General features: G+C 40.1%; 2 protein-coding genes across 4 annotated transcripts in view; both read left to right on the top strand.

The window, feature by feature from the left end:
- LOC101160037 (EMILIN-1) overlaps window positions 1-9599 on the top strand; it is a 29204-nt gene extending 19605 nt beyond the window's left edge. Inside the window, exons 3-12 of the mRNA XM_011491763.3 lie at window positions 1493-1692; window positions 2139-2238; window positions 2358-2466; window positions 2550-2726; window positions 3485-4750; window positions 5610-6024; window positions 6307-6423; window positions 6550-6567; window positions 6664-6798; window positions 7891-9599. Of these exons, the coding sequence (XP_011490065.2) occupies window positions 1493-1692; window positions 2139-2238; window positions 2358-2466; window positions 2550-2726; window positions 3485-4750; window positions 5610-6024; window positions 6307-6423; window positions 6550-6567; window positions 6664-6798; window positions 7891-8210 (2857 nt within the window). The 3' untranslated portion in view covers window positions 8211-9599. The remainder of the gene's footprint in view (window positions 1-1492; window positions 1693-2138; window positions 2239-2357; window positions 2467-2549; window positions 2727-3484; window positions 4751-5609; window positions 6025-6306; window positions 6424-6549; window positions 6568-6663; window positions 6799-7890) is intronic.
- A 720-nt stretch (window positions 9600-10319) lies between these two features.
- ankef1 (ankyrin repeat and EF-hand domain containing 1) lies at window positions 10320-17677 on the top strand. 3 transcript variants are annotated; one of them, XM_011491762.3, is made up of 11 exons: window positions 10320-10608; window positions 11081-11300; window positions 11758-11919; window positions 13485-13684; window positions 13778-13927; window positions 14005-14128; window positions 14209-15025; window positions 15179-15405; window positions 16265-16413; window positions 17081-17302; window positions 17383-17677. In XM_011491762.3, exons 2-11 carry the CDS (start codon window positions 11111-11113, stop codon window positions 17551-17553), a joined length of 2412 nt encoding a protein of 803 aa, XP_011490064.1. In that variant the 5' UTR covers window positions 10320-10608; window positions 11081-11110; the 3' UTR covers window positions 17554-17677. The 3 variants fall into 3 exon arrangements, with proteins under 3 accessions (XP_011490064.1, XP_020570354.1, XP_020570355.1); XM_020714695.2 differs by having other exon boundaries at window positions 10329-10608; window positions 17147-17302; window positions 17383-17666; XM_020714696.2 differs by lacking the exons at window positions 17081-17302; window positions 17383-17677 and adding an exon at window positions 17015-17038 and having other exon boundaries at window positions 10333-10608.
- The last annotated feature ends 9570 nt before the right edge of the window (window positions 17678-27247 follow it).

Here is a 27247-nt window from a genome sequence, read left to right as displayed (position 1 = left end):
CTCTGTTGTTTGACCTCGGCCCTCGCCTCTTGATTCTCATGCTTGCCAGGGGCCTCGGTGTAAACCTGGACTATGCTAAGAATGAAGCCAGGCACCACAGCCTGGCCTCTCAACTCTTTACGAAAACATCTGGTTTTTGGCTGCGCTTCCCATCTTTTGAGTCTCTTTTTTTCCAAACTTTATCATTTATTTCCCCAGTCTATTTTTATCTCATTGAATTTGGCTTTTCTAGGGGGGTTAGAAAAGCCACAATAATGCTTTTTTTCCCCCTTTTTTATTGGGTTAGAAAAAGTGTTGCATTACCAGTGCAACAAAAATATTGGAACTATCCAGCTGTACAGTTTTGATCCAGATGCCAGCTCACGAGGAAAACGACGACGTACATGGATCTGTTTGTCTACAAACGAATGCATTGGAATGAATTGGAACAGGGAGCTTGTGGCTCGTTGACGGTAGCACCCACCTCACAGCTACAAACTTCTTCCAACTGAATTTTTTTATCTCCTCCTAATTCATAACGATTTAAATAGAGAAATGCAATTTTAAGCTTAATTCTCTTTAAATATGTTCTCCATTACCAGAAAAATTACCAATTTATTGCATTCAGACTTCCAAAAAGCTCTATGTATTGGCTGATTTGAAACACAATTTTATTTTAAAACTAAAACAAAGAACTTTTCCCTGCTGTTTTTAGCATAAACATTCAACATTCTAACTTGCTTACCATAAAAATAAAAACCTGTTGATGTTCTGATCACATCTTTCAGATAACAGCCTCTGTAGTGCGGGGTGGAGTTGTTATCAGCCTGAAGTGAAATAATTCAGCAAAAACAGGAAACTGAAAAGAAACGTTTACTTTTAGATGTTTTGAAGCTAATCGCTATTTCCTACTGACAGAAAACTAACTAAATTATTGATTTAAAATAAGAATTATTATAATCAAAATGCAATTGAGCTTAATGGTTAAATTGTGTCATAACTAAAGTGACATTCACACTCCAGCTCTCTGAGCCCCATTATTTTTTATTTTTTATAATATGCTAAGATTTTATATTAAAGTGACTGTCGTCCGAATCCAAACTGGTCTGTATTGACCACCCATGCCTGTGCTTTCCTGTTGTTTTAGAATTTAAGCATGTTTTAAGAGTAAAACAGAATTGTTCAGACTAAGTTACTATTAGATTGAAATTTACAACTTTACACTGCTGCAATTACAACTCTTCATCTTTTTTTTTAACACTGTGTTAAACATCTTTTACTATTTGACGTTGGTTTAAAATTGAAAGCAAGATGAGCCAAACACTTCCCAGCTTTCTTTCAGGCGTACAATTGTTTCTCCTTGCATCAAAGTTCAAGTGAGCTTTCAGTCGAGCTAATGAAGAAAATCCCACTTGTTTGCAACTTTTAATTTGTATTTATAGCACATTATATTACATGTAAGTCAGTGATAGCTGCAAAAAACTCACCAAAAACGAATGAAATTCTTTCTCAGGTACCGCACATATAGGAGGCCAAGGTACAAGGTGGCTTACAAGATGGTGACAGAAATGGAGTGGAAGTGTTGCCATGGTTACTCTGGGGAAGACTGTCATATTGGACCACAAGTGACACCTGACAGCCAAGGCAATGGTGGGCAGCCTCAAGTCACGCAGACCAGCCACAACACAGGAGGTGGAAAGATAGGTGGAGAAGGTAAGATTTAGGTGAAGCTTCAATTTATTAAATGTAGGAGCACATGAAATCAGTTATTTCCAAAACACCTTTGTGTCTGGAGATAAATAATAAATAAATAAAGCATGGTTGTAGAAAAATTATCCTGTCTAACCCTTTAACACCGACGCTTTAGCGCCAATGTTGAAGTTCTTTGAACTCTTCAACCGTTTGTGCAAATAAGACAATTCCAGCAGATTTTGAAACTGAGAAACGGTGTTAACACGATGAATGTAAATCAGCTGATCATGACATTGAGAAAAGGGGTTTCGTGCACTTTACGTTAGAATACCTTGCAATTACGTTCTTGCGTAAACGGTCAAAGAGTTATTGTAATTTAAAGAGCATGTGTTATCTTGCTGTCGCCGGCGACAGTTTATTTGTTAAAGGGTTAAGGACACCAATGACACGTTCTTATATTTGTTTAGATAACTCGGAGAAGTTTCGCAATCTGGAAGAAGCCATCCGAGGTCTAACCAAAGACCTCCACAGTATGCAGACCACCATTAATGGCATTAATCAAAGACTGTATGTGAAAGCTTCTGTTGCTCTAGTTCCCCTGCTTAACTTCATTTTTGCTGTTAAATGGAATTCAAACTATTTGTTTGCTTCTGAAACCTGGGGAAGCTCACTGTTGTACTTTGCAGGTCTGACTTGACTGGAGTCGTTATCCCTGCTGACTCAGCTCAGGGTCACATGAAGGAAACCATTCACAATATCCATACAAAGCTGGACCACCTCTATAACAGAACACAGGTAATCTATGCTGCATGACTTGAGTCACACACAGTCCTAATATATAATTCAAGCTAAAAAAGTAATGTTGTTTTGCTTTTTAGGTTCACGATCAGACTCTTCTTCACATCAACAACCACTTGGTCAACGGACAGAGCAATGAACTGGATTCAACATCTGGAAAAGACGGAGCAATATTAAACCACCACCTAACTACACTAAAAGAGGAAATACTGACAGAGCTGGAGAGAAGGGTGTCTCTGTCCTGTTCTGCCTGCCAGGTGAGAATCTCTTTCTGATAATCTAGTACCAAATTTACTAATAAAACAATGTGGCTGCACAGTCTTGCTGTTTTCTCATATCTAGTGCCAGAGCGCAGAATTGATTACATTTGGAACACCTAAGCTACCAGCCCCTTCTGCAAAAGACTTTCTGACATGATCTTTGATTTGATATCCTCAGTCATTTTCTTGTTTATTGTGACAGTCATGCTATAAAAAGCTCACTAATTGTTCCATTTTGTCCCACATGAGATTTATGTCATCAGCAAATATGATCATCTTTTTGTTCTAAAATACAGTTGTGTAAAAAGCAAGCGGGATGAAAATAGCTAATGGTTTGGCATTAAGCTTTAATGATTCCACTGGATTAGTTTAATTGTGTCTTGGCACCGCAATCAGATGTGCAATTCTTGCGACCATTGTGACTATCTCCCTGTCACACTTCCTTCTATTTATACACAGACACCCCACCTCGACTTTAATGTACACCCTCTGGACATTGGAGCAGTAAAGTGAAGGATACACAATTGTTAGTAGTCTGACTGCAAGAATTCCTCTTACAATCAAAGAATTGAAGACTGTTGCCAGTTTTTGATGGACCAGATAATACAGTCCGATTGTGTAGGTATTAGAGAAACTGCACAACTGCAGGTCTTTGATTGTATGATTCAAAGAACACGGACCACATTCGGTTTGGTTTCTCAAAATCATAATTCAAAGCCTGTTGTCAGCCTGCTTTATGGTGTATTTTCTTTCAGGTGGGTGTGGAGGATGTGAGACAACAGCAGAGGAAGGACAGGGAACGAATCGAAGCACTGGAGAAGCTGATCAACTCCATTGACCAGCAGTTAAGACAAGTTTCCAGCAGGGAGAGCTCTTACCAGATGTGCTGCAGCACAGTCACAGAAGTGGAAAAGAAGCTGACGGATGTGGAAGTCAGAGTCACGTCTATCGCAGACAAGTGCGACACAGTCAAAGGACTGCTGGATAAAGAGCTCGCCGACACGGGTGGTGGGAAGGGGATGGTGACAGAAGAGCGTTTCAACAGCCGGTTGAGAGATCTTGAAAAAAGGGTTAATAACACGATGAGGAAGGCAGAACAGAGGTGTACAAACACTGGAACCAGTGTGAAGGACATCATCCAGAGAGATCTCATCCAGTTGCACAACACGATAAACAGACGACTAGATGATTATGGTCACAAGATTGAAAAAACAGAACTGGAAGTGTCTGTTCTTGAAGACACAGTCAGAGACCACAGCCGCCGGATAGGTCAGCTAGAGAATATTACAACGTTCCTTGACAGAAGGCTAACGTCAACCACAAGCATATGTAATGAGACATGTGGGCACAATGGAAAAGTTTCAGCTGCTGATAATACCATGAAAACATTGCAATGGAAGGTTGTGTCCAACCAAGAGGAAATCCGAAAGTTTAACACCAAGCTGGACAATTTATTTGAGACAGGAGACTCACTTACGGAAAGAGTGTTCGACTTAGAGAACGATATCAAAAGAGTAACGGCCATAACGGGAGACAACGGTGAACGCTTTAACCGCATCGTCACCGAGGTTGAAACATTGAGCCGAGATCTCCAGGAGTGCTCCATTTGCACCAGTGTAAGGCAGGACCTGCTCTTCTTCAAAAACACCACCACCAGGGCCTTGAACAACTGCCTGCTTGACATCACAGACTTGCAGAGAAAGGTTAACTCCAGAGAAGACACCTGCTCTCAGGTTTGCTCCAACCTTCAGGAGGAGGTCGGGCGACTAAAAGAGGAAGTAGAGAAATGTACGGGACAGTGCAAGACTAACATGGATGATCTGAAAAACCGTCTGGATGGTCACACCTTCCACAATGGAAGATTGGGAGGAGAACTCAAATCCATTCAAGGAGATCTAGCTAATGTTTTTTCTACATTCAACTCCATCAATAGTACACTGAAGGGCTTAGGAAGGACAGTGAAGACTCATGGGAAGACACTGACGGATCTGACCAATTCAAAAGACCGCATTAGCTCTGAGGTAAGAAAGTTATGTAAAATAAATATGCTTGAAGATTGCAGGTGTAGGCAAGTTTTAATTTTTGAATAATAATCACTTAAATGTTTAAATCCATATTCAATTATGAAGCTACAGCATCTCCCTAAAAATTCTGTTGTAACTTTGCTGTGAGGGGCTGCATGAGCAACTGCATGATGGTGTAGTGGTTAGCACTCTCACCCAACTGCAAGAAGGTCTTGGTTCAAACCCCGGCTGGGTCTTTTCTGTTTGGAGTTTGCATGTTCTGCCCATGCATGCATGGGTTTTTACTGAGGACTTCTGCTTCCTCTCACAGTCCAAAAACATGCTTCTTAGGTTAATTGGTGTATCCCTTAGATGTGCATGTGTGTGTCTGGTTGTACCCCTGCCACAGACTTGCGACCTGTTCAAGGGGGCTTGGTTGGCTCCAGCAACTGCGTGACCCCAAAGGGGATTCAGCAGGTTCTGAAAATGGATGGAAGGAACTCCTCCATGTTTTGTTGTCCAGCCCTGAATTTGTGCGATAAGTCTTGGTAGTGTCATCTAAGCCAAGCAATTTGTTTTACTCCTTAGTTTAAATGATCTCTGCTGAGTTGAGCTTATGTATTTGAAAGAAAAATTATACTTCTCAAAACTAATCAAATAAAAATTACAAATCTTATAAAATGACTGGAAACGGCTTGTAACTCCTCTAACAAATCCTAAATCTGTGCAACAGTTAAACTTTCATAAAGATATGCGTTACATTGATTGCAACAGATATTGTTTAGTTTCTGTGCTCTATATTTGCATGTTTCGAGTACCTAAAAACTATTTAATGACATTTGCTCATTCTTTTGATAACATTTTCATCATCTTGAAGGTGACAAACCTGCAAGAGAAGCTGACAGAGCACATCGATGAGTCAAAGATTCATTTTGTGGGCCTCGGCAAGGAGATCCAATTGATAAGGAGCAACTACATCACAGAGGTGGAGGGGTGTCGGCAGTCCAGCGAGGGTGTGGACCGAAGACTCTCCGAGTTGGAGGGAGTCTGTGGACGCTTGGACTCCTTCTCCGACAGTCTGGATAGGATCAAGGACGGCCTGAACAGACACGTGACTGGCCTATGGAGCTGCGTTGATGGACTCAATGTCACAGTGACGTCTCACGGAGTTATGATTGACAATATACAGAACGTCCAACTGGAGAATGTCCACTCCAAGATACACAGTCTGAACTCCTCTGTGTTGGATTTGGGAAGACAGTTCCGCGTTTTCACAGCACAGGATTTTACGGGTGAGTTATAGACGGCAGGATCATGGGAATTATCGCGTGTGAAGGAAATGAACTCGCTCAAAAGATAATAACACACTTGGCTGAAAGTGAAAACAGGCCAAAGGAAAGAATCTTAATCTGTCTGCAGGTTACATTCTAGTAAACATTAGGACAGAAAGCTTAATTCAAGTCTTAGCTGGAAACGTTGCATTTTTGTTTTTCTAAATTAAAACTATGATTGTTTAACTGAAGTGATATGTTTTTAAGCCTTGCTTTATAACTGTTAATGTTGGTTTCTTCCAGGTACACGTGGTCCACCTGGGCTACGTGGAGAGAAAGGTGACCGTGGCCCTCAAGGGCGTATTGGACCCCCAGGAGTAGTAGGACTTCCAGGTTCAAGAGGCCCACAAGGACCCCCAGGTAAAAACAAACAGATGGTTAAGATGAGATCAGATTTGTAACTTTTTAAATGTAAATAAAGAAGATTGTAATTTTTGGTTGACATTCTCATCAGTGTTTTCTGTTTTCTTTGTTCCCATTTTTTAGGCCTCAGAGGAGAACAGGGTAGGTCGTTCTTGCTAACAAATCAAAGCACCCGAGCATCTTTGATCTGTAATTCACACTGAATCCTCCTCTTTGTGTTTTTTGTTGTTTGATTAGGACCTGCAGGGTCTGACGCCCATGTGCCACGCCTTTCTTTCTCTGCCGCACTGACTCGCCCCATGAGAGCTTCAGGGACCATCAAGTTCAACGATGTCTTTGTAAACGAGAAACAGTCCTACAATCCCCAAACAGGTGAGTTTGCAGACCCAGTGGAATCAATAAGAGACATTGAAAATTATAAGGCTTTAGTTTGAATAAAGTTTGGTCCAGGAGCTCTGAAAAAGGGCTCTAGACCATTTTTATATTGCAAAAGGGACGGGGCACCTTTGTGCTCCTAAAAGCTTTTTTTTAGGCCGCATGCTTTCAAACCTTAGTAAAATCATTTGGGTGACTTGAACCACATTACTGTACAAGCTTGCCATCATAACAGTACAACTTGAAATGTTTCAAAACCGTAAACTGCTATGCTAATTTTGCGTCTTTATTAGCATTTTTGAAACATTGTTTTGTTAACTTCTGAGATTCTACAAATTATTTAGCTGATTTGGCGCTAGTTTTTGGATTAGTATTATTTTGATTTCAATTAACCTGATTTTGGTTTCCCTACAGTTTGTTCAACTTTTTTACCATTGAGCTTTTAAGTTCGGATATGATTATTCATATAGTTCTACTCACAATGCACTTTATGCAGCTCTTCACTTGTGCAAAACACCACTCTGAACCTTTTTTATAAAATAAAAAAGTCATAGTGGGACTTAAAGCATCTTTTTATGGCATTTTTCTGATGATGGAGGACATATATTAAGAAAGGTTTAAAATTGCATTTCTGAGTTTTTCTTTATTCAAATCGTTGTGAATCAGGAGCAGATGAAAAAAATACAGTTTGGAAAAAAGCTTATTTGTGACTTAAAAAATACGCTGGGCGAGGGGGAGGTACTTTGTGCAAACGGCCCTGCCCACAACTCAGATTGAATTTCTAATGAACTACTGCTGCTCTGCAGAAACCATGTCCAGTTATTTGGTTTTGGCTAAAGGCGGCGTAATCATGATTAAAAGTCCACTGGAAAAGCTTTTACAATAGATCAAAAGATGATTAGAGTGGGTCCTTAAGATTTTTTTAGCTAATTTAGTCATTTCTCAAATTTGTTCAGTTAATTTAGTGTTTAAAAATAAAAAATGTAAGAAACGTCTGCATGTTCCTGTCTGTTAATGTGACTTGTGAGTTCATACAAGTGGAAAGTGATAAATAACCGCTCACGCCCTGATGATGATTCCATCCTCCAGGTTTGTTCACGGCTCCTGTGCCCGGGAGGTACTTTTTCAGCGGCATCCTGACGGGCCATAAAAACATGAAAATTGAGGCCGTCCTGTCCAAATCCAACGTCGGAGTTGCTCGAGTGGACTCTGCAGGATATCAGCCCGAAGGCCTGGAGAAGCCCATGGCGGAGACCAAACACATCCCCGGAGCTCTGGCCGTCTTTAATATCATTCTGCCGATGGAGGCTGGAGACACGGTGTGCATTGACCTTGTAACTGGCAACTTGGCGTACTCATCTGAACCTTTGACCATCTTTAGCGGGATGCTGCTGTATGAGACCAATTGACTGGATGTGGCATCTCAGCTTTTCCCCTAAACTCTTGTTTTTCCTATTTTTTTTTTACTTTTTTGTTGTTGGGCCCATTTTATGCTATAAACCTAAACCTCTCATCAGTTACACCTTTAACTTCCAGCCTCACCTGTGTAAGAGTAAAAAAAGAACTAAGAAAAGACTTTATTTTATGGGCACTACACATTTTTTCCTATTCATTTGAACTCACAGCTCCATCCCAAATACAAACAAATTCTAAAATAAAACAAAGTGCCAACTGTCTGAGAAAAATGCAGAAGGGATAGAGTCCAAACCACTAGTTTTTTGGAAAGAAGTACACTGATGAAGTCACTGACAGTTGGGCTGAAAAACTTGAACAATAAAACCATTTTTGGACATTAGCTATGACCACAAACAAGAGGGAAGAATGAGGAATTTGCCTGTGTCCTTATAAGGGACACCTAAAGACAGCAGAGGAATAAGACGGGGCAGCTGTTGCTATCAAGCTGTCGTGCAAAAGAAATTTTTGAAGACCCACTGCCATCATCTTTTGAGCTACCGTATTTTCTCCACTCTAAGGCGCATTTAAAAGCCTTCAAAAAATGACAGAGCGCCTTATATAATCTGGAGCGCCTTATAGAAGAATTGAATCTGGTTATGCTTACTGACGTCAAAGTTATTTAGAAAGCAACACAGAGGAACTTTTCTTACAAGTTCCAATCATGTTTGGGTGATATTGTGAAGATGCTAATGTGGCTAATGTTTTCTTGGACATAGTTTCTGCAGAGCTACAGTAGTTCATTAGAAATTCACCTCTAAATTGTGGGCGGGACCGTTGCTAAGAGCAACATGGGTTTGAGGCACGCCCAGCGTATTTTCTACTTCACAAATAAGCCCTTTTTCAAACTCCCTTTTTTCTTCTGTAAATTACTTTTAATTTTCTTTATATATGTCGTCCATCGTCAGAAGAATGCTGCAAGAACATTTTAAAGACACCTAAAACACAATTTTCATTCAAGTGTGTCTTTCAAGAAAGCGAACAGTCATACTGAAGCTAAACGCTCTCGATATATGAGTATTATTTTTTTGATAGATGGTCGTCAATGGATTTCTTAAGAAAGCTTCACATAATATTTTATTTTATTTACGTGCAGCATCACAGAGTGTTTAAATCACTACAAGGGTGTTATTGGTGTTCAGGTCAACTGTAAATTTTTCCTTGCAAGACAGATGTGTTTTTTTATAACAATGTCAGATTGTAAATATTTGTCAGTGTTTTTTTTTTTTTTGCTCTTATAAGATTTTTATATATAAATGAACACATCACCTTGTCTGGTACTGTATATGTTTTTAATGTTTTTTTCTGGTTTTTGTATCAAATACAGATACCCAGTTTTACACAAATCCTGCACAGTTTTCAGTTTCTTTGCTAAATGGGGAAGCAGATACCTGTTTTTACACACTCCTATGCATATTTTGGACTCCCTTTATTTAGTCTGGCACACTTTCAGCCTCTACAAATACACACAGCCGGACAGACTATTATTTCTGGTTTTTGTTTAAACTCCTCTCATCTAAATCCAGCAGACTAAATTTAGGTAGGATATCAAGGAGATGGTTAAAAAACTCCTTCCTTTTACAGCACTCTAGTGACATCTAGTGTTAAGAACCAGCTCTACATCATCAGAGGTGAAGCTTCTGCTTGTTTTCAGAAAACAAGTACATTTTATATGCTAAGGGATATTTTCGTGATTAGACATCTAGAAAGGTATAGGAGAATCAACCTCACACCAACTGGCTGAAACACACCAAATTAGATCTAAAAAGCCCAAAACATTTTGATCTGTGTACTTGGGTCTACTATGGGTCTAAATAAAGCCGTTTTGTGAAATCACAGCATAAAATAAGACAAGATTAAGGCATTAGCCACTGAGGATGATGTTAAAAAAAATGTCCTGAAAGCTGCTGCCACATTGCCGATCGCAAAACTAGGGTCAAAGTGGCAACACCCATGAAAAAAATGAATCTAAGTTGTGAGCAGAGAGTGTATGCCCCTGAAATCCTGCTTTTATATATAGTTAATAGTTGGATATCCTCCAAGAAACTTTTATAGCACTGTAGAACATTATTTCTACACCTTCAACAGTGCTTGCCATTTACCACCGTTTCTGTAAGCACTTGAATGCAGCACGAGGCTCAGACGGACGGTACGTCATCTGCCGGGTTCCGCTCCCTTCGTTGCCATGTCAACGACTTTGTTTCCTTCGCTACGGTTAAAAAAAAGTGCAAGTTAAGCTTTAAAGTTTAACCAAAATTGATGGTGCGTGGCGGGAAACGCATATCTTCTGCGCGGGAGTACGAGCGCGTGCCAAACGAGGAAGAAAGCTCGGTCGGTAGTTTCTATTAGCTGCAGGTAAGTGATTTTTTTTCCTTGGAACTCTTGGAAATTCTATTTATTTTGTCAGTGCTTACATTCTTACATTTCATTCCCACGTCAGCATGTGAGCTTTAATAGAACAAATTATGTGTTATAGTCAAAACAACCATTCATTTTTGTTTGTGTTTATTTATTTTTATTTCGCATGGTCCATGCATTTTAAGGAACATATACATATGTGTGTGTGTATATATATATATATATATATATATATATATATATATATATATATATATATATCACTATTATGATACAGGGTTGCAGGGTTGTTTTTTTTACGTCACTTGTTGATATATAGTCAATCCCATCTTCCCTTGCTTTTGTCAGCTTTTGTTGTTTGTTTTGTTGTTGTTTTATTTTTTGTGTTTTTTGTTTTGGTTTGGTCTGTTCCATCTACCCTTGTGTTTTTTGGTTTGGTTTTATATTTGTGTTGTGTTCTGTTGTGTAGTGCATTCATCAGCTCCTTGGTGCTCACAGAATGAGCGACACAACCATCCTGGACCGTCTGCAGACCTTGCAGATCTACCGGCTGCTGCAGCATGTTCGCAACCGAAATAAGGAGGAGATTGAGAAGATGCTGAAATTTGGGGTTGCAAACCTAATTAATCTAAGAGACCCTGAAAATGGCTTAGTGGCACTTCACCTGGCAGCTTCAGCCGATAATCTGGGTAAGACGTGCTGTAAGAGGATATAGATCTGCTCCAAGTAGACATTTGTTTCTCTCAGATCTTTATCTCAGTTAATATCAATGAAGTAATCCGAAATTGAGATGCTATGTGTTTAAAGTTCCACTTCGATCATGTTTTGATCAGTTGTAAAAGCATTCCTAGTGGTTTTGTATTTATGATAAGACATTTATCATAAATATGATATTTATGACAAGAAATACTAAAACATGCTTTTTTTAAGCGTAATTTTGCTCCTATATCATCAAAAAAAAACAGAACAAGAACATGTTGAAAACACTGAATCAAAGTGGGCCTTTAAATCCTCCAAAAAGGAAAATTTAGAACGTCCAGCAAGGATATTGATGACTTACAGACAAAGTAAAAGGCAAACCAACAACAAAAAGCTCTTCTTCTATGTCCTGGGTGATTTTAGGATGTTTCATTTTTGAAATCACAGATCTAGTGGACTTCCTCCTGTCTCGAGGAGCACATCCGGACGTCCAGGATAAGGGTGGCCACACGCCGGTCATGCTTGCAGCCGAGCTGGGAAGTGTTGACATTGTAACTCGGCTGAGCCACAGTCAAGCTAACATGAGGATTGTGGATTCTGCTGGCAAAGGTAGGCCTCAGCTGCTGAGATGTTTATGCGTAGAAAAACATGTTGACTTTTAGAAGAACATTTATGGTTCATGTACAAGTCGTTCAAGTAGAGGTGAGAAGGAATTTTAAAAGACATATTTTCTGCGTAGGCAGTTTGAGCTTTCTATTTACTGACCTGGACCATCAGGATTTCCAGTCATTGTTTTATTATTCATTTTTATCAACTAAATTATTGGGTTGTTTTTCTGTGATGCAATTATTGGGGCTCCTTGGTCTGTCTTTGTTGCCATGGCTACAGGGCATCATCTTTATAACATTTCTCTAAAAAATCTTTCTTTTTTTTCTTTTAATTAACATTCAGCAACATTTAGTAGATCATTACTTTACATGATCATAAATGTTAATGATTTATGGACAAATAATTTCAAAAAACTGTTATTACTGAAATTTTTATGACCAAAAACACAACTGTAGGAATTTAAAGTTTTGAAAAGTAGACATTTTTGTGAGTAAAGTGCTTTCAGTGGCAGTTACAGAGCTTAGGGATTCCACGCTCTGAATTTAAGAGTTTTTCATCTCAAGTCAGGTTATCTGGGCGGCTCGCTTATCTTACATCTCATGAAAATGCATGCTCTTACTCCTTAGATATTGATGAGTCTGCAGTACCCTTGGAAACTCTGCTCATTGAGCCTAATGCTCCTTGTGCCGTTTTAATTGCCCCAATGGATCATTTCCAGCTCAGTAAATACGGGAAGTGTCTATGTAGTGGAGAGGGTGGCACACTTTTATGGGTTCACATGATAGTATACTGTTGTGTGTGCTCTTCTGTTCGATGTGCAGTTTTGTTGCTTTTTTGTTTTTTTTATTCGTGACAACATTTAAGTGTGGTGCCCACTCCGATTATTCTAATTACAGATCAAGTCTGAGTGCTGATCCTCCGTGTTGAAACTAACCCGGTAACCTGAGAGGACTTGCTCCTCAGAGATTAGTCCAGCCTCACCCCTGTAAACGCACACGCGGCTGCGCACACCAATCTTTCTTAAAGGATTTTTTTTTAAATCATTTCTTATTTGCATCTGCAGAAAAAAAACAGACATTAATTGTTTTAAACATTTAAAAATGAATTTATTAAATTAGCAATTTATTCATTTTTTTTCTTCCACCTGAGTTTAACTGGCTTATTTTTGGTTGTAAAGAATTTAAAGACCCACTCAGATGAAATTTTTTGGTGTTTTTAACCTGTTCTTGTAGCATTTCTTTTATGAAAATTAAGCTTAAATATTTATTTCTGAGCATTTCTTTATTTAAATTGTTGTGAATCAGGAGCAGACAAAAAATACAGTTTAAAAAACGGCTGATTTGTGGCGTAGAAAATAGGCTGGGCGGGCCACAAGCTTCCTTCACAATCTTTATGCATCCACTTGTAGATGACTAGATCCATGTACGTCTTTTTTTTCCTCAATTGAGCTGGCATAAAGATGATCAGAGTGGTAAATGAAATCAAATTAGTTCTGGGTCGAGAAAGTGGAAACATTTTAAGCCCCTCTCCTGAGTTCATTTTTGCCATCTTTCTTTGCCACTTAGGAGTTCTGTTCTACTGCATCTCCCCCAAAAAGTCCCATGCCTGCTGCCTGCAGGTGGCGCTGGAGAACCAAGCAGACGTCAACAACGTTTCCTCAGAGGGAGTTCATGTCTTCCAGCTCATGTGTGAAAAGGCCCTTGTTTGCACCCCCATATGTCTTATGATGGTAGACGCTGGTGCAGATCCAAACGCCAAAGATACGGTAGAAAAGAAAAAAACAAAACTAGATTCCAACAAAGGCTACATTATTTCTGAGAAATAGGTGGAATATTTTTGTTTGTTTGTTCCCTTGCAGAAAACTGGAGTCACAGCTCTAATGGAGGCAGCTAAAGCTGGATCCCTGCAGCTTGTTAGAGCCATTCTCAAGAGAGGAGGAACCCCAGAGGCCTTGGACAAAAGGCGCTGCACTGCGATGCACTACGCTGCCATGGGGGGCTTTTTTGAGGTGTAGTAGATGTTACGCAATGAAATCAATCAATAATAAAGTAAAAGAAAATCTTCAGAGTTTTTCAGGTGTTTTAGGTGATTCAGGTGCTGTCTGCATACTCTGCACCCATGAATGTGATTGATCTGGACGTCTGCTCGCCCCTGCACTATGCTGCCGCCTCAGGCAATGCTGACTGCTGCAGGTTTTTGGCACAGAGAGGTGATGGAAGGAAATGTATTTCTGTGCTTCTGCTGTATGGAGCACATTTCTGTTATTCTACTGTGTGGTCATGTTTTCAGGTTGCAACCCAAAGCTGAAGAACTTGAAGGGTTCGACGCCTAGTCAGATAGCCAAAGAGCGCGGTCACAAAGCTGCGGTACAGGAGCTGAAAACTGCAGAGAGAAAACAGGGGAATGGCAAAGCATCGAAAGGAGGACAGGCCCCGACTGAACTCTGGGCCCTGACTCTATACGACTGGTCTCACGAGCACGAGGCAGAACTACGGCAAGCTTTTGGGGACGAAACGGTAAACCTGCACACCTTCATGTCTGTGCTGACAAAGCTAAAGGCTCCGGTTAGTCCTGACAGCCTCCATGCAGTCATCTCGGCACACGACAAAAAAAAAGAAGGACTCATCAACACCGCAGACTTCATCAAAGGTGTCAACTACGTCAAAAAAGATGTCCTTCTACCATCGCGCGTGCCAAAAAAGGGCAAGGAAGAAAAAGGAGGAAAAGGAGGGAAGAAGAAGGGAAAATGTACCCCCCCCTTCCCCATCTTTATCCTCCCATTAGAGAAGATGCCCCGGCGACCCAACGGTGGCCCTCCCCTGTTTATGATTGAAAAATACCACAGCCGTTGGGATAGCCGCCGGTTTGACAGCAAACACCCACCAGAGCATCCCATCATGAACGATTCGATGTGGTACATGGACAATCCTGACACAGAGTACGTCGACATCAATGTCTGCGTGGAAAATGGGGATCTGGAGACGATGGACCTCGCCTTCAGTCAGGGAGTTCCTGTGGATGTACAAGATACGTTCTTCAGGACTCCTATGATAACGGCCTGTGACAGCGGCAGCTTGGAGGTGGTTCAGTATCTCCTAAGCAAGGGGTGAGAAGCTCTTGCTGTCCTTCACACTAAACTAGCTTGTAACAAATAAACAGGATGACAGATTCTTTTAATAAATCTTTATTCGCACGGTGTGCAGAATAAGAATTCCGCAGATTCTGTCAGTCATGTGACAACCATACCTGCTCCTGACAGGGCGGATGTCAACAGGGGTGACCAGTTCTTCTGGACACCTATCCACCATGCAGCTCACGCAGGACACGTGGAGATCGTTGAGCTGCTAGTAAAAGCCGGAGCTGATGTCAACGCCCAATCCCTGGATGGTGGAACGCCCCTCGTAAGGGCCATTGAGTGCGGTCAGTCCTTATGTGTGCACTTCCTCGTCAAGGCAGGAGCCAACGTTTACCTGGAAAACAAGAAAGGTACGACTTCCAAAGCTGTCCAGACATTTGGAAAATATGTTGGTTTTATGTGCTCACATGCAAACCCTTCTAGTACGGTGGCCCTGAAGTTCAAATCACCCCAACAAATCACTCAACGCAAAAGCATATTGAAGATCACAATCTAAAAAGCAAAATAAATAATTAAAGACATCAGAATTAAAAACAAAATTCCAGAATCCAAAACACAATAAAAAAATGAAACAAAATGAAAATAAAACATTTCTTAAAACAAAAGTACTTTGCAGAAATAAAAAAGAAATGTTGAAAAACGAAACACAAAAATGTCAGTCCTATGGTACATCACTGATGGAATGACGTTTGTCCATCATTTCAACTTAAAACATATTTGGCATAAAGAGATACAGGATTTGCTCCGTACTAATCATAAAACTTTTAACCCTGCATTTGAAAAAACTCATCATCCAATCAGTGATGTCCCATAATACTTATCTTTTCCAGTTTCTTACTGTTTTTTTTTTTTTTTAACTTTTTATTTATTTATTTATGAAAATCACTTGTTTTCAAGAAAATTTTCATTTTATTTAGTTTCGGTTTTTAAATTGTTTTTTGGTTTCTGGACTTTGGTTTTGATTTCTTAAAATATGATGTTTTTTATTATTTGTTTTACTTTTTTAAAGTGTTTTTGCATTAATTGATTTGTTGATGGGATTTGCACTTCAGGGCCACCGTAATCTAATCTGATTAAAGCAGAACTTTCCAAATAAGTGTACATAATTGGCAGAAAACTTCAGAACATTTTTAAAAGTTAAAGTCTTTTTATGGGTTGTCCTCTTTCTTTTACGTGTTACACTTATCTGTCTGTTCTGTTTACTTGCAGGTCAGAACAGTCTCCGTGTCGCTCAGGATTTTGGAAACTCCACCATCATTGACATCGTGAAAGCCAGGATGAGATCTCTGCCGAAATCCAGTGGTAGCATGGAAGACCCAGGGGTCAAATCCCAAAGACCCAAACCTGTCAAAAAGAAGGTACCCAATTAAAACCAGCGTGAAACAAAACACTCTCCAGTCTTTGCATTTTCTGCTTTACACTCTACAGCTTGGACATGTTTCTTTTCCATAATGTTTGCCTGCTTTCATGGCTTCCTCTCCATTACTTTTTTTTCTTCTCATGACATGAAAATCAAGGTCTGTCATTTTGACAAAATAGGGTTCATCAGACTGGGACCAGTAAGTGATATTAGGATCACTTGATCACTGCTGAAGCCCATATAGACACTTGAATTTGATCTGGTGCACTACAGAAAACCCAAACCAATATAGGTGTCAGATTTAAGCAAATGACACCTGACCAATAGTTCATATATTTTTAACATCTGTTACCTTTTCAGCTACATTTAGTGTCATGTGTGTAAACAACTAAGATATTGGTTGTTACCATTATTAGTAAATGTAGTATAGTTTTATAACTCTAGTTTTAGTTATTATTAATTCGACTATTTTTATATTGTAGTTTCTAAAGATCTTTGTGTTGAACAAACTAGCTTTAGAATTTTTACCCTCCAATATTGCCACAGCTTCAGCTTTCTCAAAATGTCAATTCTTCTTTTGAGATTCTAATTTTGTGTAGTTTTTGTGAATTCCTGATCTTCCCTGCCTGCTTCATTTCTACCAAACCTGTCCACCGTGACACAAGCTGGTCTGCTTCTCACTAAACGTTTCTGGACCGGATGTGGAAAGGTCTGCATTGTTGTTGCTACAGGCCGTTGCTGCCGAACATGCAGCACACACAGACACTGTGACAACAATGTCAGGCAGCAAAATTGTGCAGTTGGATTTAAGGAGCGTCAGTCTTCAGAACGCTAGGATCAGAAGCATGGAAGCAAACCCGGTGGACATCACTTTTCAAGCAAAAACGGTACTGCTGACAGTTTTAGCATGAACTCAAACATGTATTGCTTAATTAGAAATGGCCCCTGATTCTCCTGTGTCTCGTAGGTTTGGGGAGAGCCCCCCACCACCAGCCAGCTCCTGTCAAACATCCAGAGACGAAGGACACCTGTAACTGTCGATGTAGACTTGGAAGATCTTTTGATGCCTTATGGTCAGAGCATCCACAGGAAGATTGTGGAGCTGTCAAAAATGAAGGACCTCGTCCTCCTGCGCTGACTTAAAAAATAGATTCATATCAGTTTTACTCCTCTTGTAATCATAAAATATTTAGATTTCATCATGTAGCATATAAAATTCACCTTTTTGTCTACAGTTAAATCATAAAGCCTATAAAAAAATACTTCTTACTTCTGTGTTTTTGTCTGCTGGAATGCAGCCTGGTGCTATTACATACATGAATCAACAGGGGGTGCTGCATGGCAGGTTTAGATCCATGTGCTTTTGTTTATCAAGTAGAAAGGTTTGAAACTCAGAAGGACCTCTAATGTTTCCAGCACAGAAATGCAGCAAAATGGCAGCCGTGTTTTTTACTGTTTACATTTTTTTAGAACTGTTGAACAGATCAAACGTAAGCGTCTTAATGTAAATGCCTCAGTCTGAAACCGATTAGTACATTTATGAAGATTTTTAAAAATCATCGTAGTAAAATGTACTCAATATTAAGTGTAACGTCTCATTAAAGTTTCACTTAAAATTAGATTAGATGGTCGTCAAAGTCCACAGAGACAGTTATATAATCACACGTGCAGGGAGGGGGGATGGGGGTGCAACGTTGCAGACAGGATGGTCCAAACAGTCACAGCAGCGTTGATGAAAAAGACGCAGGGAGGGGGGGGCAATGGCGAGCAGAGTTCTACGGCTGAGGAACGCCGCACAGCCAGTCATGGCGGGAACACAGGGATGAAGGATGGAGAGAAGTCATGGCAAACATGTGAAAGCGAAAGGGAGGACGAAGGGGGAGCAGCAGAGGGTGACTCAGAGGATGCGAGGAGAGGTTGGAGGAGTGGGTGGGAGGAGAAGATGAGGGCTTTTCTAGCACAAACAGCGGCTCACAGGTTAGAGGGAGTAAACAAGGCTGCAGGCTCTGATTGTCGGCTGTGACGCAGTGTGTCTGACAGGGCGTGGGCTCAGGCTAGTGTGGTCATGCAGTATGTGTGTTTTTCCAAGGCATTTTGTTTGGAACAAAAATGCTTATTGGATAGATAGAAGAATTTGATTGAGCAAAAATAGATGCGCAGTGGGCTAAGATATAAAAAAAAAAAGCATCTCTCTCTGCCAACTTCCAGTCTGAGCTCCAATCACTTTGTTCCAGCAGCACTGCAGTCTCCCTGCACTGCTTACTCAGCACACTTCTAACCTTTCACTTCCCCAAAACACCCTTTGGGATCCACACACCCCTAACATTGTTGCAGCCATGCTGTTTACAAGGGAGCCAAAATATGCCCCGACATGATGTCCTGATGCATTCAGGCTCTTTCCCTCTTGCCCAGTCATGGACTGAAATGTACACATGCATCGTGTGATCTGTATCCCACTGGAAAAAAATGACATGGAGACACATTTAGACGGTAAACATTTACAGGTTATACTTTTTTGTAAATGCCTTTTTAATGTGAAAAACCATCGGTTCTGTGCAAAAGAGACACTAACTGTAAGCAAAAGTGAACAGCGGTGCTCAGCAAAACTATATTGAAGACAGTTGAGACACAGTCCAGATGCTGCCTTACCATCCATTATTAAGAGTGTACAGAACATGACAGCATAGCGTTTTGTGTGTGTTTATCATTGTTTTGTTTCCTCTAAAGGTAGGTTATATGTTTTCACGTGTTTTTTCTTTCCCAGCCATTCATTATTTATTAGTCCTGCCTCAAAAGCACTGTCGATCTTTAGCTCTTTAGATCTAAAACTCCAATTTGCTGCAAGCATGGAGCTTTTATTACAGGAATATCGATTCAGATTTCACAGCAAGGCCAATAATGCTGTGTGGTAAAAAGAGGTTTGGGCCTCATCTCACATAAAGCAGTTCCTGCGATTCTTGGGGAAGACAGCCAAAATGATGTATACCTCACAGGATAGATTACAGCTGCAGAATATTAATGACTACACCACTGTGTGGAGAAAACAGTACAAGAGATTTTGTTTACACCTTTTAAAATCTTTGTTTTTTTCCCACAAGCTTTTATTATGATTATTCAAATCCAGTTTAATGTTAAACATCACAAATATAGCTCAGCTTTGTTGTCTGTTTTCCTAATAGTACCTTTGCATTCTTGGGCTTTAGTTACCTTTACTTTAGCATTTCGTATATTCTTGTACAAACTGGTTGTGGTGAGACACCTAAGATTTGTTTTTAGGATTAGACATGAAACTTTTTTTTGTTCATAAACTCTAATGGTTGTGGTAGATGGTCAGTGATACTCGGTGAAGATTGATAGAACAAAAATTGTTGGATTAGTATGAGTCTAGTACTCTGATTAGCAGGCGAAGCTATGGGAGAACTCAACAAAGCTCTATTATTCTATAAACTCTATAACAGTTGGGAGGAGTTAACTTCTGTCAATATGGTGGACCTATTTTGGCTCAATATTTTGCTGTTGTATTTCTCCGGTTGCCAACAGATATTTGTGACACAATGCACAGACAGTTTTTCTTTGGTCCCAACGACATTGAGGTGAACACAAGAGGAAGTCCCCATTAAACAATAAAAACAAGAACCCAAATCCAACTTCAGGGCTCTTTTTGCCATCAGAAATCTATGGATGTCAACAGAGAATTGTCACACACTGCATGTACACAGTTTGTCTTTGATCCTGAAAGATCCTGAAAGTCCTTATAATGCACAAAAACAACACTTAAGCCTCCATTTTATTACTGACTTAATCATCTGATTATCAATAGAGATTTGAGACACATTGTGTGTGTACATTTTGTCTTTGATCCCAACAAGGTTGAGGTAAACACAGGAGGAAGTCCTCATGAGGCAAAAAAACAAAACAAATACGCTCATATAATGTCAGACTTCATCAGCAGCTTATTTTGGGGTTTTATAAATCTAATTAAAAGGTAGAAAATCTACAAGAAGATAGGAGATATTTCCTGTAACTTTCAAAATATTAAAATTACAAACAATTTTTTTTTAAAAAACAAACCAGGAAGTTAAAGTCATTATTTACCGTGAATTTGTTTATCACTTATAATTGTCACTATATGTACAGGTACACCAAAGACAGAGTCAGCTGCAGCTTTTTTGTTGCCTGAAAAGACCTAGATAGCGACAAAAAAACAATTAGCTCAGCTGAAGCATCTCTAAATATTTATATGTTCTTGATGTTATCTTAAAGAGTTAAGAGTTGCTGCAGGGTGCATCTCATATAAAAGTAAGTGAGGTTTTTTTTTCTACAACAGCCAGAGGATGATGAAGATGAGTTCAAGGAAGTGTGTTTACTCCAAAACAGCCTGGGCACAGGCAAATTTTGGGTCATGGTATTTATCTGAAAATTTCAGGTAAACAACTAGTTTTTGGTATAAATAAATAGTATTTAAATAATCTTTTAGGGAGTAGCAGGAGAGAAAGGGTGCAGACAGATAAAGCCGGTGTTTTCCCTGAGTCGAGTTGTTACCGCAGAGCCCAAAGCTGAGGGGGATTTTTTTTCTTGGCCAGAGTTTTGTTATGCTGCTGCAGCAGTTGCACCACTAAATCAATGAGCAGTGGAGGAGAGTCAGCCTCGTCTGGGCCTGCTTCACTGCAGTGGAGACTTTTTTATTCTTCCCGCATTCGCTTCACAACGATGGACCTCTTTCTCTCACTCTAACTGAGGTGTCATCTATCCGTTATTGCCTAGCTCTGCTTTCTCGTGCCCTCATCTTCTTTTTTTTCCTCCAGCCAGGACGATGTTTCTGATACAGAACCTGGCGCCCCACTTTCCGGAACATATTTGGCAACCTTGGATGGAGTTGTCCAAGAGCTTTGCAGTCTGCAGACACAACACAGCCGGCCAAGAACTTCACTTTTCTTTATTAGCTACAACACCATCTGCCAAACAGGGACTCCACCCAAACACTTACAAATTTGACTGTAAATCAGTTGTCAGGGTGTGAGATTTGCATAGTTAGAAGGTCGTTTTCATTATACTGAATTTATATAATCAGAAGCTAAAATTACCTACAAAAAGTAACATTAAAATACAGTTTTTAGGATTTTAAAGAAAGGCTGTTAGTTAATTCATATCATTTTAGTGAAGTAAATGGATGCTGATTTGGCTTTGTATAAAGACACCTGGTGGTTACAAAGTGAACGGCACCTGTCTTTTGTTACTTCTGTTTTTCCAGAAGCTAAAGTTGTTAGACTTTCAATTATGTAACAGCAGCTCAATTTTGGCGTCTAAACATCATCAGAACAAGTTACTAAAGTTCAATCTAACACTCCAGAATCTAGTTGTTAATGCTGGGTTCACTTTTTTAAGGCTTTTCGGATGTTTAATTTAAAATGTCAGCCTGCAGTTTAAATGTAGTGAAAAACATCACTTTTATGTTTTTTCTACCTTTCATCTTGTGTGTGAAGTTTTGCCTCGGCCTCCTTGTATTTGCTGATCTACTGTGCTCCTTCAGTACTAAAACCAAACGTCTTGAACATTTTTCATGCCATCTGTTACACCAGTGGTCTTTAACTCTTCATCCTTTTTTCATCATTCATCTTCTTAATCGTTTATTCCCTTTCGGGGTCACGGGATTGCTGGAGCCTATCCTGGCCACTTGGGCGTAGGCAGGGGATACCCTGGACTGGTCGCCAGTCTGTCACAGGGCAGAATATCCTCAATCACACGTCCATTCACTCTCACACTCACGGACAATTTAGAGTTGCCAATCAACCTATGAAGCATGTTTTTGGACAGTGGGAGGAAGCTAGAGACCCCGGAGAAAACCCACGCATGCACGGGGAGAACATGCAAACGCCACACAGAAAGGTCCCCTATTGATGTAGTTTTTCATGTCCCCCAGCCGGGACTTGAACCGGGGGCCTTCTTGCTGTGAGGCAAGAGCGCTAACCACTGCGCCACCGTGGAGCCCATCATCATTGGAAAATGCTTAAAGAAAATTTTAAAAACACATAAAAGAAAAGCATGATTTTCAATGGAGTGGGTCTTTGATAAGAAAAGTTGGGAGATAAAATTCAATAATTCTGCTGTCTTGTCTAGAACAAAGTTTTTAGTTTTTTTGTTCAGAAAAAGCTTTTTTCCCATTCACATGAATTTCTTCAGGCTAATTTATTTTGTATTCCTATACAGACACTGTTTTCATCATGTTTTCTCTGTCAGCACCGTTTGTCACAAGTGACTCACTATTAGCGTCTGAATCATGCAAGATGGACAAGAGTGGGCTCCATTTGTCCGAGAACTACCACCCCTGTGCCTCTGTGCTATAATTTCCCCCTTTGATGCTGGTCCTTTTGTTACTTTGTTTTTTATTACCGTGGTGTGCGGTTTTTCACTAGTTGTTCACATTATGATTATTTTGTTTATACAAACAATCATTTTAAAGAAGGAAGCCCTATAGGTTTCTATGTATGTGTGCCTGAACTACATCGTGTGGTCATAAAAAAAGGTTTCCCCTCAGTTGTCTGAAAACTCCCTCCCATTGTCTTTTACTAGCCTGTTGCTATGGAAACAGGGTATCCTCTATGTGTCACCTTTGCCCATGTTTGGTCTGGCTTCCCCCCTCACACAAAAACACATGCGTGCATAAACAATGCAAATTAACCTTTGGAACGTGATAAATGCCAACATGCATGAACCGTGTCAGCATCAGAGGAGACGATTGGTGGACTCATCCCCATGCTGACCTCAAACACTTTCTGGGAATAGCCTGACGCATACGTGGGAGGATGATGACAGGGGGAGTCGATGAGGATGGGAGAAGAAGAGAAAGATGGGGCAGGAGTTTGAGATTAAAGTGAGAAGGGAGTTTGGGTAAAGGAGTGTTGAGGAGCCAAGTCCCTGAGGCTGCGTTTTAGGATGAAGAGGAGTTCTGTGCTGGTAATTGTATTGTGAAGAGAGAAGAAAGGGCAAAGAGGCAAAAACGGCAAGAAAAGGTGATAGAAGTGTTGGGAGGAGGTTCAAACAAAGTTAAGTTTGTTTGAAAATAAAAATAAAAAACATTCTTATGGATAGATTTAACTGTAAAGATATACTTTTGCCAATCTTTGCTGTTTAAAGACACACCCCAAAATGAAGGGGTGGGGTTGATCCACCAACAGTCCCGCCCACAAAACTATGTCCTTAGTTTGATTTTTCCTAATGGCAAAATCAGTCCACTTTTACAATATATTAAAAGTTGATCAGAGTAAATCTCTAAAAATGTTTGTCTTTGTGCAAAAAAGCTTTTTCTAACTTAATTTCTGGCCCAAGTCACTTGTGACTAAAATCACAGTCCCTTTCACACATGAACACACTGATGACCACACTGAGCTTGTGGTATTCTGATCAGAGTTTGACTGCCCCTCTGTACTAAGTGTTGTGTTTCTGTTACAGCTGTTTCTTTTACTCCTATTTAGATTGACAGTGTTTGCGTGGCTTTGATCCTTTGGTCTATAGAGTTTGTCTTATTTCAGTGTTACATTCATTTTTGCTTTCTCCTTGTTATCAATTTTGTTCATTCTCACAAAATCTCTGTAGATCGGACTCCTGCAGTTTTTAAAGCGATCTTGTTGGTCTTCTTCTTATTTCCTTTGTCCTTCGTCAGCCTCAAATCTGTTAGCCGTTTTCCTATTTTTCATTTAGCCGTTTTCCTATTTTACAGCCACAGATCTGATTGTGCTCTTAGGGGTGTATAGATTTATTTTAAAACTATTTGATTCATTTCATAATTTGTGGTCAATGGTACGATTCATAGTCGATACTGGTTCATTTAGAACAATTCAATTCACTGACTTAAAATCAATCCAGGATGTGTTTTGCCAAAAATTCGACCAGTGTGACTCAGAGATAAATACATGGGTACTGAACAGTGCAGGTGAAGTGTTCCAGATTCCTTTCATTTCTTGCAAGATAATCAAGTGTAAATTAAATTACAAACAAACAAGTAAACAAGAATGACTATTTTTAGGTGTTCTTTCTGTGTCATTTCTTTTTCTTTGTGTCATATCAGTTTGTCCTCTTTTAAACTCTTGTTCCTTCTGTTAACATTTTTTTAAACTGTGATAAAATCTTTAGTGCCAGAAGTGTGTCCTTTTCGGTTTCTTAGAACCTCATAAAAATATAAAAATAACACAAACATCCACAGAAATCTGACTTTTAGTTTTCCCACACAAAGCTTTACCCGTTTCTGTATAGTGAGCGTTTTTGCCCCCGTTTTGCAGCACAACCGTGTCAGCTGTTCAAAACATGCAAACACACATCAAACGCATGCACGGTTTTGTGGAGACGCACATGGGAGAGTCAGTGGAGGCGCGTTCTGCGTTCAGTTGGCTGTGATGTACCACTTCCTGTGAGACGCCAGGAGGGATGTTAAGAGTCTGGGCCAGTGCACGCTCTCCGTGTCTGCTTCCCCTCTGTTTTCATGTTCTGGTATAACACTGTTCTAAAATGCATTTTACCTCATACATTTGGTGTTTTTTTGCATCTTGGTTCTATTTGACAACTTACATAACCTTATGCTTCATTTTTCTCTGTTTTTCTGCTTCATCCAAGTGTTTTGCCGCCCTGTCTTTTCTGCCTTCCTTACTGTACTCTGCTGTTTGCAGGGTTTCATTTGCCACATCGTACTACTCAGACACTTGAGCTGTGCTCCACATACTTCTCTCAATGCCAGCAGGGAGAACTTGAATAATCAGAATAAAGAGAAACTGAACCGAAGCAGCAATAAAAAAAAACATGACAGAGGAAAGGAAAAGAATTCCAAAGCCAGCTGAGGTGAGAAGACAGAAAATACAACAGAGAGGAGGAGAGCTGCGGATCGATGGGGATTGATTCTTCCTCTGACAACCAACCTCACTGAGAGGCAAGACATTCAGTCCCACACTCATCAATGTCGACCCTTACTTTTAATCTATCAATACATCAATTATGAGGTAGAATGTCATTCTATGCGCCTAATGAGACTGAAAGCTACTCTCACTGCAGTTAATGTCCTCTTTCTCACAGATCAAAGTCTTTTTAAAGACAAAGAAACAGATCAGAGTACAAAGGTTAGAATTTTTTTGCCGCACTTCCTTATCTCTTTCTTTATGTTTGGAATAACTGAAATAATCATAATGTTGATTACTGTAACACCAATCATCAAGACGCAGACACACCAGTCATGTCTGGCGTGTTCAAGAACACGCTGAATGCCGGTTCTTGAACACGCTTTTAGCATACAGTCGATGTTCACACTGGACTGTCGCTAGCTGATACTAGCACATGTACCTACAGTCAGAGGAGACTTGTGCAAATCCCACAAATCTTGCTCCTGGCTTTTTTCACAGCTCTCTTGTGAAAGACCTGGGGTCATGTAACTCACAAACTGCAATCATTCATTTCTACCTTCATGGACTGTTTTCAAATTGATGGCACATCCGTGAATTAAAAGGGATGCCATCCAGACGTCACTAACAAATCCAAGTCCCTGAGTGGTTGAAGTTTAAGCTGGTTTCAATTTCAAAGCGCATTCATTGACCACGCATTTTGTATGTAGAGCCCAAAACAATCCCTAAAAATGTAATGTAGCTATGCATGAACGTGAGAGTTTTGAACGCAGAAGCCTAAAACATGTTTACACTCAATTACATAGCCTTTTCATTGGAAGTGGCCACTTGAACGCCAAGGGCAGTGTGAATGTAGCTATAGAGATTTTTGTTGACTTGCAGATTGTAAAGGGATTTTTTTTAATCAGATACCAGATCGTGTTGCTTTCAAATCACCAGTGATTCAGCAAACTCTTCTAACTCCAGGAGGCTGTTGTGGATCAGAGCACAGTTCAGTATAGATCTGGTGTGACCACATGACAGGTTCTAGTACAATGAAAACAAAAACAAAATACCCAAGAAAAGCATTATGGGAAATCGACCAGGACGGAGTGCTGGTGCACAATTGCAGTCCAACACAGTTTCCCATGGACTGCATGATGGGAGGAGACGAGAAAAACATTTAAAAGCAGGCGCATTGATATGAATTTTAACAAAATACACGAGAACAGCCAATCTGTCAACTCAAAAACATTCAGCCTACGTGATACATTTTTACATCATGTGAGATGTTGTCGTGACAAACCTGATGAAGAAGAGATCTAATAATGTGCTCGGTACAATGACTAAGGGCTGATATTTGGAGGAGGGGGGAGGCAGAAGTAGATTTTAGTGCTGAGTCACAGCAAGGCTGCGGCTGCAGCTGCAGCGCCCTCCCCCACACTGAGGCTCTCAGCCCGGCTGACTGCCTTCATCTCTCATCCTGCTCCCCTTCTCTTCATGCACACAAATATACCATCAGGGCCTCATATACTGTATGCCTAAAAACCAAACACCCCCCATTGCCTTTTGTGTGCAACTTATGCAAAAAGGGCAAATATATGTTTTGTTTAGTCCGTCTTTTGCAAATTTGTTGCACATTTTTTAAATATTGTTTTATTATTTCTGGTGTTTGATGTCCTCCATTATTGATTCCTTCAACCTACCACCTTTGCTGTAAAGTCTAATTAGGAATGAAATCAGTCAGAGAGGGAGAGGGATCAGAGCTTGTCTGACACAGGGGGGAGAATGCTCTTTTCCTCCCTGCGTTGCTCTTTGCTGGTGAGACGACACTGTTGAAGCCGAGCTCGTGCACGCTCCCAGAAAACGCTGCTCTCACTTCAAAGCCCTGTTCTGCAAAAGTTCCTTCCTATTCTTTAATCTCTACAGAAATGAAGACTACAGCAAGTTTGCACAAAAGACAGGACAAGA

The sequence above is a fragment of the Oryzias latipes genome, chromosome 24 (genome assembly GCF_002234675.1).
Source record: "Oryzias latipes chromosome 24, ASM223467v1".
NCBI lineage: Eukaryota > Metazoa > Chordata > Actinopteri > Beloniformes > Adrianichthyidae > Oryzias > Oryzias latipes.
The sequence above is the reverse complement of the archived record's forward strand: the minus strand, read 5'-3'. Positions and strand labels throughout refer to the sequence as shown.

Coding starts and splice junctions, on each gene's coding strand:
- ankef1 (XM_011491762.3), top strand. CDS start 11,111: ATGAGCGACACAACCATCCTGGACCGTCTGCAGACCTTGCAGATCTAC. Junction 11,301..11,757: donor AGCTTCAGCCGATAATCTGG/GTAAGACGTGCT, acceptor TTGAAATCACAG/ATCTAGTGGACTTCCTCCTG. Junction 17,303..17,382: donor TCACTTTTCAAGCAAAAACG/GTACTGCTGACA, acceptor TGTGTCTCGTAG/GTTTGGGGAGAGCCCCCCAC.